Source organism: Mastigoproctus giganteus, chromosome 11 (genome assembly GCF_048544385.1).
Source record: "Mastigoproctus giganteus isolate SK-2022 chromosome 11, ASM4854438v1, whole genome shotgun sequence".
NCBI lineage: Eukaryota > Metazoa > Arthropoda > Arachnida > Uropygi > Thelyphonidae > Mastigoproctus > Mastigoproctus giganteus.
Genome location: NC_143585.1, coordinates 153,558,288 through 153,576,872, shown reverse-complemented (window position 1 = coordinate 153,576,872; position 18,585 = coordinate 153,558,288). Strand labels below are relative to the sequence as shown.

Here is an 18,585-nt window from a genome sequence, read left to right as displayed (position 1 = left end):
CTCTCATAATGTGGATATAACTTCGCAACTGAGATGGCTTGTTGTATTACCTGGGTACCTGCCCGCCCACTGATGACGAAGCCAAAAAGCTTCGAAACGATCGTCTGGGTGGTGGTACCGCTGAAAATAAATAACAGTAGTCTTCTCTACTAGAGAAGCGTTATTTATTTGAAGTAATTCAATAGTAGCTAACTTGTTGTGAAGGCAACCACATTATGAGATACATTTAAAACGATGCCTTCTACGCTACAATCGTAGCTCAAATATATGGGTTAACTATGGTGTATTTACACCGATATTATATAATTAGCATTAGTAAAACCACATGATGCAAGAAAGCAAGCTTATATAGCATTAGCCAAAAAAAAAAAAAAAAAAATCTTCTAATATCACCAATCAACTCGTTCCAATATCCTCGGGGGTGCAGGATAGAAATGAAGAAGTTAAACGGGTCACAGTAGATCTTGGGAAATGCAGCTACCCCGAGAGGATCATAAACAAACATATCCGAGGAATGGAACAGGGACGTAGTGAACCATTCACACCAGTTTCCACAGCACACGTTCCCTACTATCCGGGACTAACAGAGCGCATAGCTTGCGTACTACGAGAATATCAATGTCAGACACGCTGTGTGCAACTTTCAGGGCAGAGGTTGCACATAGTTGTGTCACAGGTAAAAGACCCCAATACCAGAAGAATTTACAAGTGGGGTCGTCTATGAGATTAAATGCCCGGATTGTGGGGAATGTTATGTTGGTGAAACGAAGCGTCGGTTCAAAGATCGTCTGGGGGAACATATGAATGCAATAAGGACCGCTGATTATGGAAAGTCTGCTGTGGCAGAACATTTCTGGGAGGAGGACCATCAAATCTCCCCAGACGGAGCTGTTATTGTTGACAGGGTGCATAGATTTTGGGACTGCAAGTGGCTCGAGAGCTTGCAGATCTGTTCCTCCAGGAACAGTACTATTAACAGAGACAGGGGAATACGTATTCATCCCCTCTTTGAGGCGGTGATCCTTGGATGTGATGAACGGTTCCGCCTAGCATGCTCCCGAGCCATTTCCAGTTCCAGTACACATGAGGAGAATACTGCCCATGCTCCTGTGGAACGACGTGCTGAGAGCCGTGAGCCTGCTGATATTTAAGGATGTGCTGTATGATAAAAACCTTACTGCTGAAAAAGGAGGCGGATGCCTTTGAAAGCTACAGTATTTCTAGCGCTTTTATCATCTAACATTTTAATTATTTTATTGTAAATAGTATCTTGCAGTTTAATAATATTATATTTTATACATAGTAATTGTTTATTTATTTGATTAAACTTTATTTGTTCTATCTAGTCATTTCAATATTTTAAACAGTACAAAACTACAATTGTAATACGGTTGGTGTATGACGGCATAATGAGTATGAATATTCCCAACCCCAGAGGCCTATTTGAAATAATTAAAGAATTCTTTGCATCCTTTGTCAAATATTTCTCATAATCTGCCTTTGCCTGCCTAACCTCCTTTGTGACTTGGTTACAGACCAGCTTATATCTATCATAGGCTTCCATATCACCCATTAATTTATATGTATCCCATGCATTTTTCTTCTCTGCCACATGTCTCATTAGTTCATCTGACATCCATTTTGGCCTAAACCTTGCTAAACCCAATATAAGCTTAAGCTTGCTTTCTTGCACCATATGTCTCTACTAATGCTATTTATACCTCATGTTAAAAAATAATTCACAACTGTGTAACCTATATCGGAGCTAGCATTTGAACCCATGACTTTTCTCATAATCTGCCTTATTTTCTGACATACACTTCCTGCCATTTAGTTTTCCAAAACTTAAGTGGTTATATGGTGGTGATGCCTGACATTCTGCAATAAATTGAAACTGAAAAAAAAAAGTTAAACGTAAATTTTGAAAAAAGATTTTCCTTCCTGAAGCTGGTAATGCTTTTCGACTGTATGTCGTGATCACAGGAATGAAAATTATGGGTAATGTGTGAGCATGAATCTTAAATAGAGGTTATTTGTCTTAATGCATGTGCATATAAGACTATGAATCTGAGATTAGATATGGATGAATGAAGGTCAGATATGGATGGAATGTAAAAGACCAAGAGTCGTGGTCTTTTATGCATATGCACGAAGACAAATAACCTCTACTTTAGATTCATGCTCACACATACGCAGCCGAACCCAGCGATATTCTGCTTAAGGCAACACGTCACCTAATTTCCTGACAACGGCAATTGGCAACTGGGTTAGGGATTATTCCTCCCCCACTTCCACCCACTGCTGCATACTGTCTCCTCTAGTCATTGAATGGAAGAAGTTCACCACCACTACAGTTATTGAACAACGATTTCTAAATTTCTAATGTGCTTCCCCCACCTCATGTGGAACCTAAAAATGTTAAAGATGCGACTGATAACCATGCACCATAGACAGAAATAACATCACCACTGTATTTGTTGGCCCCAAACCTACTAAAAGAAGTAGACCCAGCTCCCTAGGAGAACTTTTAAATCTGGTGTTCTCCCCCCCCAGTGACCTGTAGGGGTGAGCTGAAATAGCTTATCTGGAATAGCTCAGTAATATGAATTTTGGTGCAAGATGCCACAAGATACTGATAGCAACACTGCCCAAATAAACACTGCGCTGCAAGAAACAGCAAGATGTACTCCATTGGAAACTGTGCAGCATGAGTATACAGAGGAAACGAATCCTGCACCCCAAGCGGAAAAATAAAGGATGGGTCATCCAGAAGAACGACGGAAAGACAAGAAGCCAGCAAGAGACAAAGAGGAAGTCAGAATATCCTATACTCACAAGCAGACAATACCAACGATGTAAAGTAAGACGAAAACATAGAGCCGCTAGATCCGACACTCCAAGAGGGGATGGTACTGAAAAAGATCCTCTCCCTCAGAACAACGTAGAACCTACTCAAAGATACCAGCAACAGAATACTGGACTTCGAGGAAAAATCATGTCCATCTGGACAAAGCTGGAGACAGTCCTACTCCAGACCAACCTAGAATGCAAAAGAGCTAAAGCGAAACTGGAGGCCCTCCAATCCGTGGGAGCACACCAAATGCCACAGCAAGCTCCTCCTTATGTGCAAGCGTTGAGGACCCGACCAATTGCTGATCCAACTTCAACTGCGACTACAGCGATGAAACCCAAGGCCCTCCTGCCAACACCACATTTGGTAATACTGCACCCGACCTCCACAAACAAACACAGTACCAGCAAGCAGCTCAAAAACCTGGTTGTCACAAAGCTGGCAGACGACTTCAGAAATACCAAAATAAAATTGGTAAGGAAGACCTGAAATGTAGGGATTATCATCGAGATTCAAACGAAAGAGGATGCAACAAAAATCCTACAAGATGAGAAAATTCAAACACTCGGACTTGAAGCCCTGCCCCATAGATGCAAGGACCTAGCATAAGAATATATGACCTCGACAATGATCTGACAGCAACTGCACTCCAGGAGGAGCTATATCGCAGAAATTAGCAGGCACATCCGGAAGACGAGATACAACTTGATCATTCCCAAGTTCAAGACGAAAGCCAGAACAGGAAATACTTACCACTGGGTCATGGAGTTGTCACCAGTGGCCAGGGGCACACTTAGCCAGACCGAAAGAGTGTTCATAAATTGGGACAGTCACCGCTTTCGGAAGCATTTGGCTGTCCCTAAGTGTTTTTGATGTTGCTGGCTTGGCCACACCACCCATACCTGTGCCCAAACCCAACTCACTTGTGGCCATGACTTCAACATATGTCCGAATAAAGACAGGCTGCCAAACTGTGCAAATTGCAAATTCCAGAAGTTACCAGCAGAGCACTCAGAGGGACAGTGAATGTCCAGTGTACTGTAAAGCAAAGAGCATTTACCAAATGAGACTAGATTATGGCCACACTCCCTAAAACATCAACAGGATAAAATTCATACAACTGAAGGCACAACGGTCCAAAATAGTAGCGGCGCAGCTCACAAAGAAGGCGAATGAGGCAAACCTTGACATATTCCTCATCCAGGAGCCATATGCATATCACAAGAAGGTCGAGGTACCCCCGGCCCATAACATAGCACAGGATACCAGAGAAACACCCTGGACTTGCATATTGATTTGGAACCCAGTTATAACAGCAACAAAACTAACCAAGTATTGCACATCTTGGGCTACATGTGCCCATATTATCACGCCCCTGGGTGAATTTTATGCAGTATTGCTATATTATCACCCAGGCAAAGATATACTACCAGCAACCAGATATCTGGGGAGCCTCCAGACAGATTTCCCAAAAGATTGCCGGGAGAGCAGACGTGAATTGCAGGTTCCCGGCATGGTTCAGCGAGATCCCCGGATAGACATGGAGAACAGGCGAGTTGAAGATTACTTAGTGAATAGTCCTTACACAATCCTCAACTGACCAAACAACCTGGCAACATTCTCTAGTATGATGGGGGAGGCCACAATCGATGTCTCTCTGGCTACCAGATCCCTCGCTGGTCACCTAACATCGTGGACCGTCCAAGAAAGCTGGACCATGTCGGATCACAGGCCATCACATTTGAGCTCCAATGCTCCCTAAGCCAACACCAATGAGGCAGACACAGCCAAGATATGCCATACAGAAGGCGGATTGGCCACTCTTCCAAGCCACAATGATCACAGTAGCCCAATCTCTGAATATCATTGGACTCAGCCTGGTTCAGCACCAGATGACGGTTGCTGGTCTCATCACTGAAGCCACCAACACTTCTATTAAGGTGCCTCCGTAGCCAGGAGCGGCAGTGCATAGCACACGCTTCTTGATTAGACCAGGGTTTGAGCCCGTTACTACCAAATACGAAGGATGTGGAAAGGTCAGGGAATGACCACCACATATTCCAGGAGCAATATGGCCTTAGTTGCTAATGCTCCTAAAAACCAAACAACAACAACCTCCATTAAAAAGAAAAACACAACCCCAAGGGCTGCACTCTGGTGGTCTCCAGAGCTACAGAGGCTTAGGCAAGAGGTGCACAGGAGAAAGAAACTTTTCCAGTGGGCAAGGTGTTGCCAGCAGTGGAAGTGGAGGCACTAAGGCAGAACTTCCGGGATGCAATGAACCTCTACACTGCAACCATACACCAATGTAAGATGCGCAGTTGGGAACACCTTCTTTCTACCACTGTGAATAACCCCTGGGGCGTGGTATACAGAGCAACCACAAACAATCTCCCCAGTGGTGAGACCATACCAGCGACGAGGACACAGCAGGATACTTACACCCGGACCTGGCAGGAAACAATTATTAACATCCATATTTCAGGACTATCTTGCCCCCACTACCCCAGAGCAGATAACCCTCTGTGCAGACAATGAAACCTATTGGATGACTGCAACAGAAGAACCTTTCACCAAACTTGAACTGGAAACAGCTGCCATGAGGATTAGAAACAAGAAGTCTCCTGGCTCTGATCTTTTGGAGCCAGAGATTGTCAAGAAAGCCGTCGAAACCATTCCAGAGGTGCTACTTAACTTATTCAACACTGCCTCAAAGAAAATCTGTTCCCTTAGGCCTGGAAAACTGCAAACTTGTGCCTCATCCACAAAAGTCCCAACAAACAACTGGAACTTCTGGGCACTTTTATTAGTCCTTAGCAAGTTCTTTGAGCAACTATTAAGAAACAGAATAGAAATCCACTACACTGCAGCCGGCCTCCAGTCACCCTGACAATATGGATTTAGGAAGGGAAGCTCAACCCTGGACATCCTGGAAAACATTACTGATGCTGCAACTACCTAAGATCAGAAATACTTTCTGGTCATAGCAACAGACTTTGCCGGGGCATTTGACACTTTTTGGTGGCCAAGCGTCTTGGCTTGACTAGGGAGGGCCAACCGGCCATCAAATCTGTACCAAGTCATAAAATCCTATCTGTCGGATAAGTTCATGACAGTCACAACACCATATTCTTCAGTAACAAGAGAAGTATTCAGAGGATGCCCACAGGGCTCAGTTCTGGGTCCACTCCTATGGAACCTGGTTTTAGATGGCTTTTTGACCCTGGAATTTGGAGACATGGTCCCCTTAGCCTATGTAGATGGTTTGGTCCTGATGCTACCTGGGGGGGGTATAGGGTGCAACTGGAGAACCCCGCCACCACAGTAACAGAAACTCTAGAGACATAGGCTAACAGCAATAACTTGAATCTCTCATCCTTGAAGACAAGATCTATATTATTAAAAGGAACCCTAGATACCAGACGACCCCCCCCCCTCAAATCAAGATATAAGGTAACACAGTTAAGCTTACCGCCGAATTAAAGCACCTTGGAGTAGTATTAGACAAGAACCTGAGCTTTACACTACATATAGAGCACTTACGGAAGAAAATTAGAGGATACTCTGTGCTTTTTGCATGAATCACACGCAAGGAATGGGGCTTGAGGAAGAAAACCCTCAGCCTCTATTATAAAGCTATTACATATGCTGCTGGAATATGGTATTGCAAGGCCACCACTGCAGTGAACTGGAAAAAACTGGAAACTACGCAGCAGCATATACTCATAACCATCTCGAGAGCATGCAACATTGTAAGTACCCATGCACTCCAGGCCCTAACGGGATCCCTCCTTCTGGATCTGGAGATTGTTAAGCATGAGCTACTTTATCAACTGACCAAAGGCAGAACAGCAACATGCCTCGACTACACCATAGACCTGTCAAATGATCCCAAAGTAGAAAGGAACCGTCTCTCCGCTTACCTCCAGTAAACATGGCAAGCCCACTGGGAGACCTCCAGCAAAGGTGCAATAACTAGAAGATAACTAGGCTGGTATATCTGAATTATCCACCATGGCTCTCACCAGGACTCTACACCACCTACCTACTAACGGGACACTGGGCCATTAGAGACAAACTACAAGGATTTGGATTGAGTGATACACCGTCTTTCCTCTGTGAACATGAAACGTGGGAGCACCTAATGTACAGTTGCCCACTACATGAGGACCTCTATTGCAGGTTCATCACTAGAACACATCTTAACCTTCGTAATCAAGAAGACCCCACCATAACTGAAGTCAACATATACAAGGCATTCGCGCAGCTGGCCCAGGACCTCTTCACAAGGACACCCCCAGAGCTTCAGCCACTGCAGTAAACAACCATGCTGTGCAGACCAGCAGAAAGTCTACACAACCACGGAAACCTACCCAGATGAACTGGACATACCAGGAAAAAAAAAAAAATCACACTGTGACAACCCGATTAGACAACCTCATCCAGCACAGGCATCTGACAACCTGATCAAGACAACAACCCCCCATGCAAGGACTCAGAGAAATGACTGTAGCACATTGCTACCACTTAGCCATATGGCGATCTGGGCTGGACACCTTGACCAGCCCGCTTTCACTCCTATTCCTTGGCAGGGGGAGATAGTTTGCTGTATTCTTCCCCTCATGCCACCCCTTTTTCTCTCTGGTGGGGCATGGGCATGCCCCACTGACTACAGGGGCCATCTAACCTATTGGCCCCTTACTTCTTTCTTCCCCACCAGCCTTCAGTCTCCCTATCCTTCTCTAGACTATACACCGCGAAAGCCCCACACATCCAAATTTAAATTAACATCAAAATTATTGCCCGCCCCATTAGGCCTCTAGAACTTGTCATCTTAGCATACTACCCCACCGTCATTTTAATACCACCACAACTATCATTTTTTTTTTTTTAGGACCAGCTGCTGAAATTCCAGGAAATCAGGCAGTGGGACCTGCCAGAGTACAATAAATTACAGGGTACACCTGGCCAGCCTCCTCGTTGGGATAGTATGGACAACATCAGGGGCCCGATGTTAAAATTGGCAAATAGGCCAGAAGAACAATGGGCACAACATACTACGCAACACATGATCCGCATACTTTTAAATCTCTGGTCTTGACAGAGTACTGTCCCTTGATACAGAGAACACTCATGGAGATGGGAGAAATCCCTGGTGCCGTTTGACCACCAACACACTTTGTACTTTTCATTCCTGTAATCACGGAACACAGTCGAAAAGCATTGTCAGCTTCAGGAAGGAAAACTGCTTTTCAAAATTTACATTATAAACTTTTTAAAATTTTTTTAAAATTAATTTTTCATTGTGTTCAATTGATTTTTACTGTAATCATTTTGCGTTCATGTTATCATTTTAATTTCTGTAGAGTATCATAAAATGTTCTACGTGTCATATTGAGGTTAGTTTCTCTTATTTTTCTACAAATATTGAAATCAATGTAGAATGTATTAAACACCATGGCTCTGGTTTATACTATCATATAACATTTCCTGATGATTAAATGTTACTCATTTTAAAAAAGATTCATATTCATTTCTCATCTTAATTAAATAATTTTAATTTCTCTCCTGTATTAAAATGTCTTAAGTGGGTCAATAGGTTTGCCAAAAATCCACAACTTCTTATCAACAAGTTGTGCCAAACACTTGCAGCAAATTGATACTTATCAGAACATCTGATATCTCATTTAGATAGTATCAAACGAAACATCCATTCATCTGCAGTCAGTCTGAAATAGCATGTGTTCAATATAAGGTGTTTTTTTTGTGTTTAGTCATATTTGAGTGAATATGAATTACAGAAATGAGTGAATTTCTATAAGTGCAAATTTGCATCAAAGTTTATTTCAAATTAGGAAAAAGTATAACAGAAACACAAAATATTAAAAATATCTTTTGGAAAGATACCATGTATCATTTAAAGACTTTTCAATGTCTCAAAAATTTAATGATGGCTGTTTGCCTGTTGAAGGTGATCTTTGCTCTAGTTACCCTTCAACTTCAAATTAAATCCCTTGCATGATCTGATGAAGAGTAATTGATGTTTAACTATTCAAGAAGTTGCTAGTGAATATGGTATTTCTTATGGGACACTGTCAACCAATTGTAGCACAAGATTTGGGAATGTGACACATTTCTTCTAAGTTTGTGCCATACAGCCTCACTAATGATCACAGACAGTAGTAAGTTATTATTATTATTATTTTACTATTATTAATAGCCAGATGGTGCAAGGAAGCTTGAGGCTTATGCTGCACCAGGAAAAAAAAAAGTCCCTGAGTTACTCTGAGAGAGAGAGAGAGAGAGAGAGAGAGAGAGAGAGAAAAGTAGAAGGGAATCACCAAGAAAGAGAAGAATGATGATATCCAGCTTGGGACCCTGGGTGTGCCAAGCCCATACTCACCAGATGTGAGTTCTTGCATGTCAGGATCTTTGACAAGAAACAAATTGTAGGTCAGCTGAAGCTGACCTAGAGTTTGTTTCTTCCATCATTACCAATGACCAATCATGGGCATATGGCAAAGACCTGGAAAAACCTCAACAGAAGACTCCATCTTCTCTAAGGCCCAAAAAAAAACAAAGACAAATTTGATAAAATTTGAAGGTTATGCTTGCATGTTTTTTGACTCACAGGGGGTGGAGTTCATTATATATTTGTTGTACAGGGACTAAATTTCTAATGAACATTAAAACAGTGAAAGAGAAATACTACAAAACAGTTCTATGGAAATACTACAAAGCTGTTCAGATAAATTACTGGTAAAGTTGGTAATTGGCACCTGCATCATGACAATATTTCTGCACACATCACTTTCTGTTCAAGGATTTCTTGAAAAGCACTATATCTGTGTGCCTCCATCTGCCATGCTGATTGGATTTACCTCCCTGTGATTCCTCCCCCATATGTGACTTTTCAAGCCACCTTGAAAAGTCACAGAAAAGTTCACTGGAACGACTGAGAAAATTATTCAATTCAAGATGTGGTACAGGAACTATCAGTGTTATAACCCTTCAAACAAGAACTATCTGAATAGCCACTATCATCATTTTCAAAATATAAGTTCAGTCCTGAACTTTTTAAATAACGTCTTCCATAAACAATTTTTCCCTATACTGATAACAATTTATATTATGAAAATACTGTACCAAAACATGAATTACTTAACATATGACCCCAAGTCCTTCCAAAAAAAAACACACCTTGGCCTTAAATATTTGGTGACTAGTGTCTAAGAAGCTGGAAAAAACAGCAGTTATAATTTTTGTCTCAAAATAAGGCAACACGAACTCTGATAAAAACTCCATGTTAACTTAAATGAAGAGAAGGAAAGAACCAACTTTTGAAAACACACAGCATACTTACTTTTAGCCAAATAGGTATACTATTAAGAAAGTTGACAACATTTTCATCCAAATATGGAAATCTTGCTTCACATCCATGATCTGAAATAATCCTATTACAGAAATGACCAAGTGATATATATTTCTGTTAACCAACAGTTTACATCATAATTATATATTTTTAATCATCTGACTATGCACTGATTTTTCCATTTTCAATGGAAAAACCCACAGTAATAACCCTTGTCTAATTAAATAAAATAAAAAAATCCTGATGTAGCTCCCCAAGGTGGCTAGAAGTTTTTTTTTTTTTTTTGTTAGTTGTTGGCGCATCGGATTCTGTGGCCATAATGCACCTCCCAAAGTTTTTGCATTTTACTCTGATCCAGGCCTGAGGCGGGATTCGAACCCATGACCTTTGGGTTACCAGGAATGCACTTTACCCATCTGGCTAGCCCAGCCGGCGGTGGCTAGAAGAGTTTACATCTTCATCATAGATGTTCCTTGGTAGCCAACATACCACCACAGTTAAATGAGGTTGTGTTTTTTTTTTTTTTTTTTAAAACAGATATGGAGATTGGCATATGGCAGCAGTTCCCAAACTGGGGCGCCATTGGATATGCAAGAAATAGTAGGTTGAGGTAGTAGTTCAGTTTCAACATTACTTATTAAGTTGTTTGGCCTAACTACTTAATAAACAGAACTGTTAGGTATTTCTTTTGGCCTAGGGGTGCTGTGAAAAAATTACTGGGACACTAAGTGCGCCATGAATGGAGAAAGTTTGGGAACCTCTGGCATATGGAGTTAATCACGAGTAGGGCAATATATGTTATCCCAGGACCAGTGGGAGACAAAAACTATAAACTAAATAAAACACCAAAGCACAAAATGTTAAAATTGGCATATGAATCTAATATAAAAAGCCAGTGGGAGCTTCGGTTTTGCTGGTAAAATATAAATAGCTGACAAAAATACAGATATTCACACAGTGCCAGATACCACATGAGCATCTGTATCTCAATTATGCAGTTGAATTTAACTAAAATTTTAAAAAATATGATAAAAATATTCATTATTATTATTGGTTTCTCTAGTTTATTTTTGTTCCATATTTTGTTACCAAGTTTAGCATATCATAAAAGAACACTGTTTTCAATTCAGTAAAAAAAGAACAAAAATTTTTCTTAAGTAACTGAAACAAAGTGGGGTATATGCCATGTGAGCATATTTGTTCCCATATAGGAATGAGCAATGGAGGATTAAAAAATGCATCAAGATATGCTTTCTGGAAGCATCTTGAAATAATCAGAAGTGATTTGAGTGAATGAATGATATAAACAAAGTTAAAATTAGTTTAATTTGTGATGCCAATGTTACACATGCACATAATGTATATATTTTAATGAATTTTTTTTATTTATAATCGAAATAGAAAATGTTTTAGTATTTCGCTGACATTGAACAAGGAATAAAGATGCTGGTTTGCAGCTAATGCCTATTAGGCTATACTATTTTGAAAACAGTAACTAAGTTGTTATCTTAATGGCACGGGTAACTCGAAATGGAAAACTATATAAATCTAAGCACTTCAGCTTGAGTAGTCTTTAATTTCTTGAAGGAATGCAGATGATTCTCAGCCATTTCACGGTACTTTCTATACCAATTCTTCAGTAAATGAACTGCTGTCCTTATTACACTTCAACTTCACATACATTAACTATAATCAAGAGAGCAATCCAATCACTGAAGAAGTTATAGATGAATCACAGTGTCTGAAAACTATCTGTATCCCCCTGTAGACATTCACAGACATATTTATAGATATTGCTTATAGATAAATTTCACTCTATGCAGATTGAAGTGCTCAGATTTTCACTGTTCTCTAAAATAATAGCTGCACTAAATTTTTTGACATCAAATATATATAAATGGTATTTCTGCGCCAAAGAGGAAACTTAGGAAGTTGACAGTTTTATTTCAAGTGCTACATTATGAAATACCATTATTTTTACAGAACGTGTTCAGAATAATAAAAATATAGAAAAAAAAATTTAATAATATGCAGGATCTTTCAGTTGAAAGTTATTCATCACTGATGATATAATGATTCTGTTTAAGCTGTGATTTTTTAAACAGTTTATGTACACACTACCAGCACGACTAGAGAAATTTTTCAAATGTTGTTTGGTTGTAACAAAATCATGATTACTACATCCGGTGCTGCCAGCTCCAACAGTGTTATCTCTGTCTTCCGAATTATTTAGTTCAAGGGGTGTCAAAACCAGTATAGGACAAACAGCCTCACTGAGCCCATCTTCTTCCTCCAATTTCTTATTTTTCTAACCCCTGGCTGTGGTCCTGTCTTCTACTCTGTGTCTAGGCCCAGGGTAGCTAAGTCCCCCATGCTCCTCTTCCTCCAATCACTCTGCCTACACAATTTCTATAAGGGTGAGCAGAGGTATTTCTATAATTTCTCTTGTCCATTTTGCAAAGAGGAAGGAGTTCTCCAAGAATAAGTTCTAAATGTTGCAAAGTTAATTCTATTAACTTTGCAACAACTTCCAACTGTGAACAGTGTCCTGATTGTTGATGACTTCAGTATTTTTTCATATACATCAATATTTATTTCATGTACATTAATTAAAAACAGTTCCAACCCAGCACTAAAATTCATATACAGCCACTCCCTGACTTACGTAAAGGTTGCGTTCCGCGGAACTCTATGCAAGTTGGAATTTCCCTAAATGCTCATGCAGCACTTGCAAATTTGATTGAAGCAAAAAAGAAATGTTCGACGAACATGTAAATAGAATTATTTATTCAATTTTTTTATCCCATGCGCATGAAAAATTACAAAAGTGTACAGCAATACCTCGCTTGGCATGGGTTTCACTATAACAATGTTTTCAATTAAGTTTAAATAGGAAATTTACTGTACATATTAAAACTCATTCAATAGCTTAGACATGTACTCTACATATATGCTGCATTGTAGTAGCCTAAGTACACATACATATATGCTGCGGAGCCAACTCTATTGTCTCACATGCGCCAATAACTTCACTCAGACAGTCAGCAGCAGTGTTCACTATTCTTAATTCCATCCTGACGAGATGATGTGATAGCTTTTCAAACTTTTCATTTCACAATTTATTTTTTACCCCTTTAAATACGATTGAAAATATATTTGCATCTTGGATAGAAATCACTGCCAACAACATGCGTTCTGTCTGGAAGCATATTTTGTTCCATTTGGCAAATGATTTCACTGGTTTTGAATTGCAAATTCAGACAATTGCCGAAGATGTGAAGATTGGAAAAGACTTGGGATTCGAAACTTTGAACTCTGCCAATGTATGTGACTGTATTGATTCAATGCAAATAACTCAGATGATGCAACTCTCCTTGAAATTGATGAGCAAATTGCATAAGAGGGAAAACAATTCTGAAGTGGATAACACTGAATTGGCACCAACAGAATAACTGGAGAAAGTTTTTCGGAGGGTTGACATGGCCTGCGAGGTGATTACGAATGGAGGTGATTATGAATATGTCCAGAGGTTGAACGTAGCATCAAGATACAGAAAATTTTACATGATGGGATTTGATGCTAAAAAGACTTGTACCAAGAAAAAGAAGAGACCTCTTCACCAGACTTTATTATTGAAATACCTAAATGAAGAATAAAACTTCTTTCTCATCTCTCATGATGTTACCTTTTCATTAATAAAATTTTTGCAATATATTTTTTTCAAATCTTTTTAATTGGCTAACAAGCACAAATTGTTTATAGATTTATTATAATTTGTTTATAGACTGTTTCTCTGGTACACATTCAATTAAAACTCATTATAATTATACCTCAATCAGCACGGTTTCACATAACACGGAACAGTTTTGGTACCAATTATAAGTGCTATGTGGGGTATTGCTGTACAAAATTAAAAAAATTTCAAAATTATAAAATTACAGAAAGAGAGAGGACATAGGCATAACATGAGCAAGTTTTACCTTTTGAGCATTGTTAGCAGAATTAACTCTCCAGCTGATAAGCACGCCAATGCGGAAGCTGAGGGCAGTGGAGATTTAGAAGGGTTTTTCCCCAACACATCACAAAATTTCTTGGCAGCTGGGGAATCAGCACGGGCGGCTTCACTGCATACTTTAATGTTTTGGAAACCAGCGCAATGCTCGAACCTATTAAACCACCCTTTGCTTGCCACGAACTTGGGTTGGGGTTAGCCGTACTTATCCTTAATATCTTCATAAATACTTCTTGCTTGAATGGCCTTTGGAATCAGGAGCACTTGCTTCTGAATCTGATTTTCCATCCATATTATTAATAGCTTTTCCATCTTCAATATAGTACCTGAATACTGTTTTGTGATCACTGGTGGTTTTAAATGTGTTGATCCTTTAACATGTTCTTTTATACATGCACTGGCCTTTAAAATAGTATTTACCATTGAAGCATTGAGACCTTATTCCGTGTAACAGATGACAAACTTTGTCTTGCTTCACACTTCTTAATTAACCATCTGCATTTCTAAATCAATTCTGTTTTGTTTCCTAGCACTGTCAGCTGTTGTCGTTATTTGGTTTTTAGGAGCATTAGCAACTAAGGCCATATAGCTCTGGGGATATGTGGTGGTCATTCCCTGACCTTTCCGCATCCTCCATATTTGGTGGTCATGGGTTCGAACCCCTGCCTAATCAAGAAGCGTGTGCTACGCACTGCTGCTCCTGCCCACCTGGCTATGGAGATGCCACACTGTCAGCACTTGCACTTTCGGTTGGTCCCTTTCCCTTCACCATTGTAATAAGTAAATATGAATGAAGAAAAGATTCTGAAAATTTATTTATGTTTTTTATATGACTGAAGATATTTCGATGAAGGGGAACTCATTTCACTATAATACCGTAACGTAAAAACCTACAGAATTCCAGCTATCGGCATTATCACAAATGTAATAAGATCGAGTTTACTATCCATTTATAATGGATTGTGCTAATAGAAAAGTCCAATAAACTGGAAAGTGAAAAATGTTTTTATTATTTTATGGACCTCCAGAAATGTGTTTTAGAAAAATATCACCAAGGCGTTCAAAATTGATTTTTATAATGGAATACACATTGATAATGATGAAAGTGCGGTGCAATTTCCATTATAAAAATGACCTTTTAGAGAGATAAATAGTTTAGTTATATAGTGAAAATTTCAGCTTCCAACATCTTGGAACGAATTACTAAAAAAAACCAATGTGTTATTGGGTTCACATTACAATATTTTCATGATACCTCCATTTATTCCTACAGGATGCAAAATACATTTCCATGATTTTTTTAAGATTGCACCGGCTGGCAAAAACTTATGTAAAGTCGAATTTCTGTAAGTCAAGTATTACGTAAGCTGGAGAGTGGCTGTAAATTTATTCCTCTACAATGCTACCTGGCAACATCTCTGTACATATAAGAGATAACTGAGTGGTTAAAGTGAACAGGAGTTGGACTCTAGAATGTTGAAACTAATACTAAAATAATGTGATCAGTATAAAGTAACTGCATGTTATAGTTGTTGTTGTTATTTGGATTTTAGGAGCATGAGCAACTAAGGCCATATTGCTAAGGGGATATGTGGTGGTCATTCCCTGACCTTTCTGCCTCCTTCGTATTTGGTGGACCACGGGCTCGAACCCCGGTCTAATCAAGAAGCGTGTGCTCCGCACTGCTGCTCTTACCCACCTGGCTACGGAGGCGCCCTCATGTTATAGAGTGAACTTGAATGTAATTGAGATTGGTCACATTGACGACCATCCTCATTACAATTCTGATGACTACTGTCATGAACTCCAGTTGTGCTAAAATTACTTAGACTGCTGATTCACAACTTATCTCAAATTAGACTGACACTATGAATTAGGGTTTGCTTGGGAGGTACCGAGAACTTCATCCCTGTGGATGCAAGTACCAAATGTAGGCAACAATTTCAAATATGGGGAATGACTATCTTCATCCATGCGACCAAATAAGAATTAAGTACATGACTGAGAAAGTATTGTCCAAGCAGCAGCAATTTCAATTCCAAAGACATCCATTTGGTTTCCACCATTTCCAAAACCATGGTGGAATGCAGAATGTACAGGAACAAAAAAAAAAAAAAAAAAAAGGCACAAAACAAGATGTGGAGGATATTTTGTCAATATTCTACCACAGATCATTGAACAAATAGCCTTCAACGTGCATGTTCTAAAGGACCCGACCATAATTTGGGACCAAGGCAGAATGCGCTGGTCCCAAAGGAACTAATAGTTGTTGGTGACTCTATTGTCAGGGAAACGGGGAACATGCTTTGTAAAAAGGATAGGTGGAACAGGACAAGGGTATGTCAGCCAGGAGCAACGGTTGATGACGTTGTAGAGCAGATATCATCTTTTAAGGGCACAAAAGGTGATATAGTTGTACACGTTGGCACTAATGATATCAAGAGTAGGAGACCAGCAGAATTGCTTAACAAGTACAGGTGACTGTTGAAAAAAAGCTGTGAAATAGGGTTGAATTTGAAAGTGTCTGCAATTCTGCCCAGACACGATAGGAAGGAGTATATGATGAGAGCCTTGTCGATCAATTCGGCCCTGGAAAGATTGTGCAAGGCTCAAGGAGTAGAATTTTTTTTCAGCCTGGACTGTACTTGTTAACAGGAGAGATTGCTTCTACAGGGATGGGATACACTTAAATAGAAAGGGTGCAAGAATATTTGATGATGCAATCGAGGCAGTGTTAGGTGGGTCGAAAAACTGCTAGCTTGGGGGGGGAGACAAAGACGAATAGATTAACAGTAGCCACTGACAGAGGTGAAAGAGATTCTTGCACTGCTTCTATTAGAATGAGCAGAAGCCTGAAAAACAAGATGCATGATATTTCAGAGACTGCTGGGAGCCACTGCGGTACAAGTAAACACATGGGTTGTGTTAGGGTAGCTAAGAATAGAAACAGGTGCAGGTATACTTGCGTGTACACCAATGCTAGGAGTTTAGTAAATAAATTTGATGAATTTGAGTTATTGCTCAAAACATCAAAGGCAGATATTGTTGGGATATCAGAGACGTGGTCTCACACAGATATAAGTGATGCAGGACTGCAATTTCGGGAGTACAACGTCTACAGAAAGGATAGAGAGGATAGGAAGGGGGGAGGGGTTATGCTATTAGTTAAGAAACACATAAAAACCAAGGAAGTGAAGCCAGTCGACATCGCTGGACAGTGCAGTGTCGAGTCAGTTTGGTGTGACATAAGCATTGGGAGATCAAAATTGAGAGTAGGAGTGTGCTATAGGCCTAATGACTCTGATGAGTATAATAAGAAACTGTACAGGGAAATAGAGTGGGCCAGTAAATCAGAGAGTCTTATAATGAGAGATTTTAATTTCCCAGATATTGACTGGAATTTGGGAGCTGGTCACTCACACACTAGCAGGGCTTTTGTGGATTTATTGGATGATTGTTTTCTACATCAGCATGTTCGGGAGGCAACTAGAGGGAGTAATACTCTTGATTTGATTATCAGCAGTGATTCTTCATGCATTAAGAATCTGCAGATAAATGAACCACTAGGTGGCAGTGATCACAGTGTGCTGAAGTGGGATTTACTCAAAAAGGTAACTACCATTAGGGGTAAAGGGAAGGGTTATTGCTTCCGTGAAGGTGACTACGATGGACTGAGACAGTATTTAAATTCTATACAGTGGGACCAACTGATGATGTTACCAACAGCAAATCCAAAATGGGAAGCATTCAAAGAACTTATCTTGGAAGCTACTAGGCTTTACATACCAACTAAGAAATATTGTTCAAGGTTTAGGCCAAAATGGATGTCAGATGAACTAATGAGGCATATGGCAGAGAAGAAAAATGCATGGGATACTTACAAATTAACACATGAAACAGAAGCCTATGATAGATACAAGTTGATATGCAACCAAGTTACAAAGGAGGTTAGGCAGGCGAAGGCAGATTACGAGAAATCCTTGGCAAAGGATGCAAAGAAAAACAGCAAAGAGTTCTTTACTTTGTAAACTCTAGAAGGAAGGGGATGAATCAGATTGGTCCACTTGATATTGATGGGTCAACTGTTGATGATCCTGCTCAGGCAGCTAACAAACTAAATGAATATTTTGCATCGACATTCACACATGAGGAGTTATTCAGCGAGTGGAATGCCAGAGGTGTATTCAACTCTAGCAGTAAGCTACAGAATCTTGTAATAACTGGGAGTAAAGTGGAGGAGAAACTGTTGAAGATAAACACAAGAAAGGCACCCGAGGTGGATGGGATCTATCCAGTTATATTAAAGGAGGCAGCAAAGGAAGTAAGCAAACCCTTAACCATAATTATGAG

The 18,585-nt window shown here is 39.8% G+C and overlaps 1 protein-coding gene across 1 annotated transcript in view; it reads right to left on the bottom strand.

Annotated features, from left to right (window-relative positions):
* Positions 1-18,585, bottom strand: part of LOC150078521 (asparagine synthetase domain-containing protein 1) — a 377,978-nt gene that overhangs the window by 11,768 nt on the left and 347,625 nt on the right. Inside the window, exon 12 of the mRNA XM_090384591.1 lies at positions 10,215-10,305. Within this exon, the coding sequence (XP_090240717.1) occupies positions 10,215-10,305 (91 nt within the window). The remainder of the gene's footprint in view (positions 1-10,214; positions 10,306-18,585) is intronic.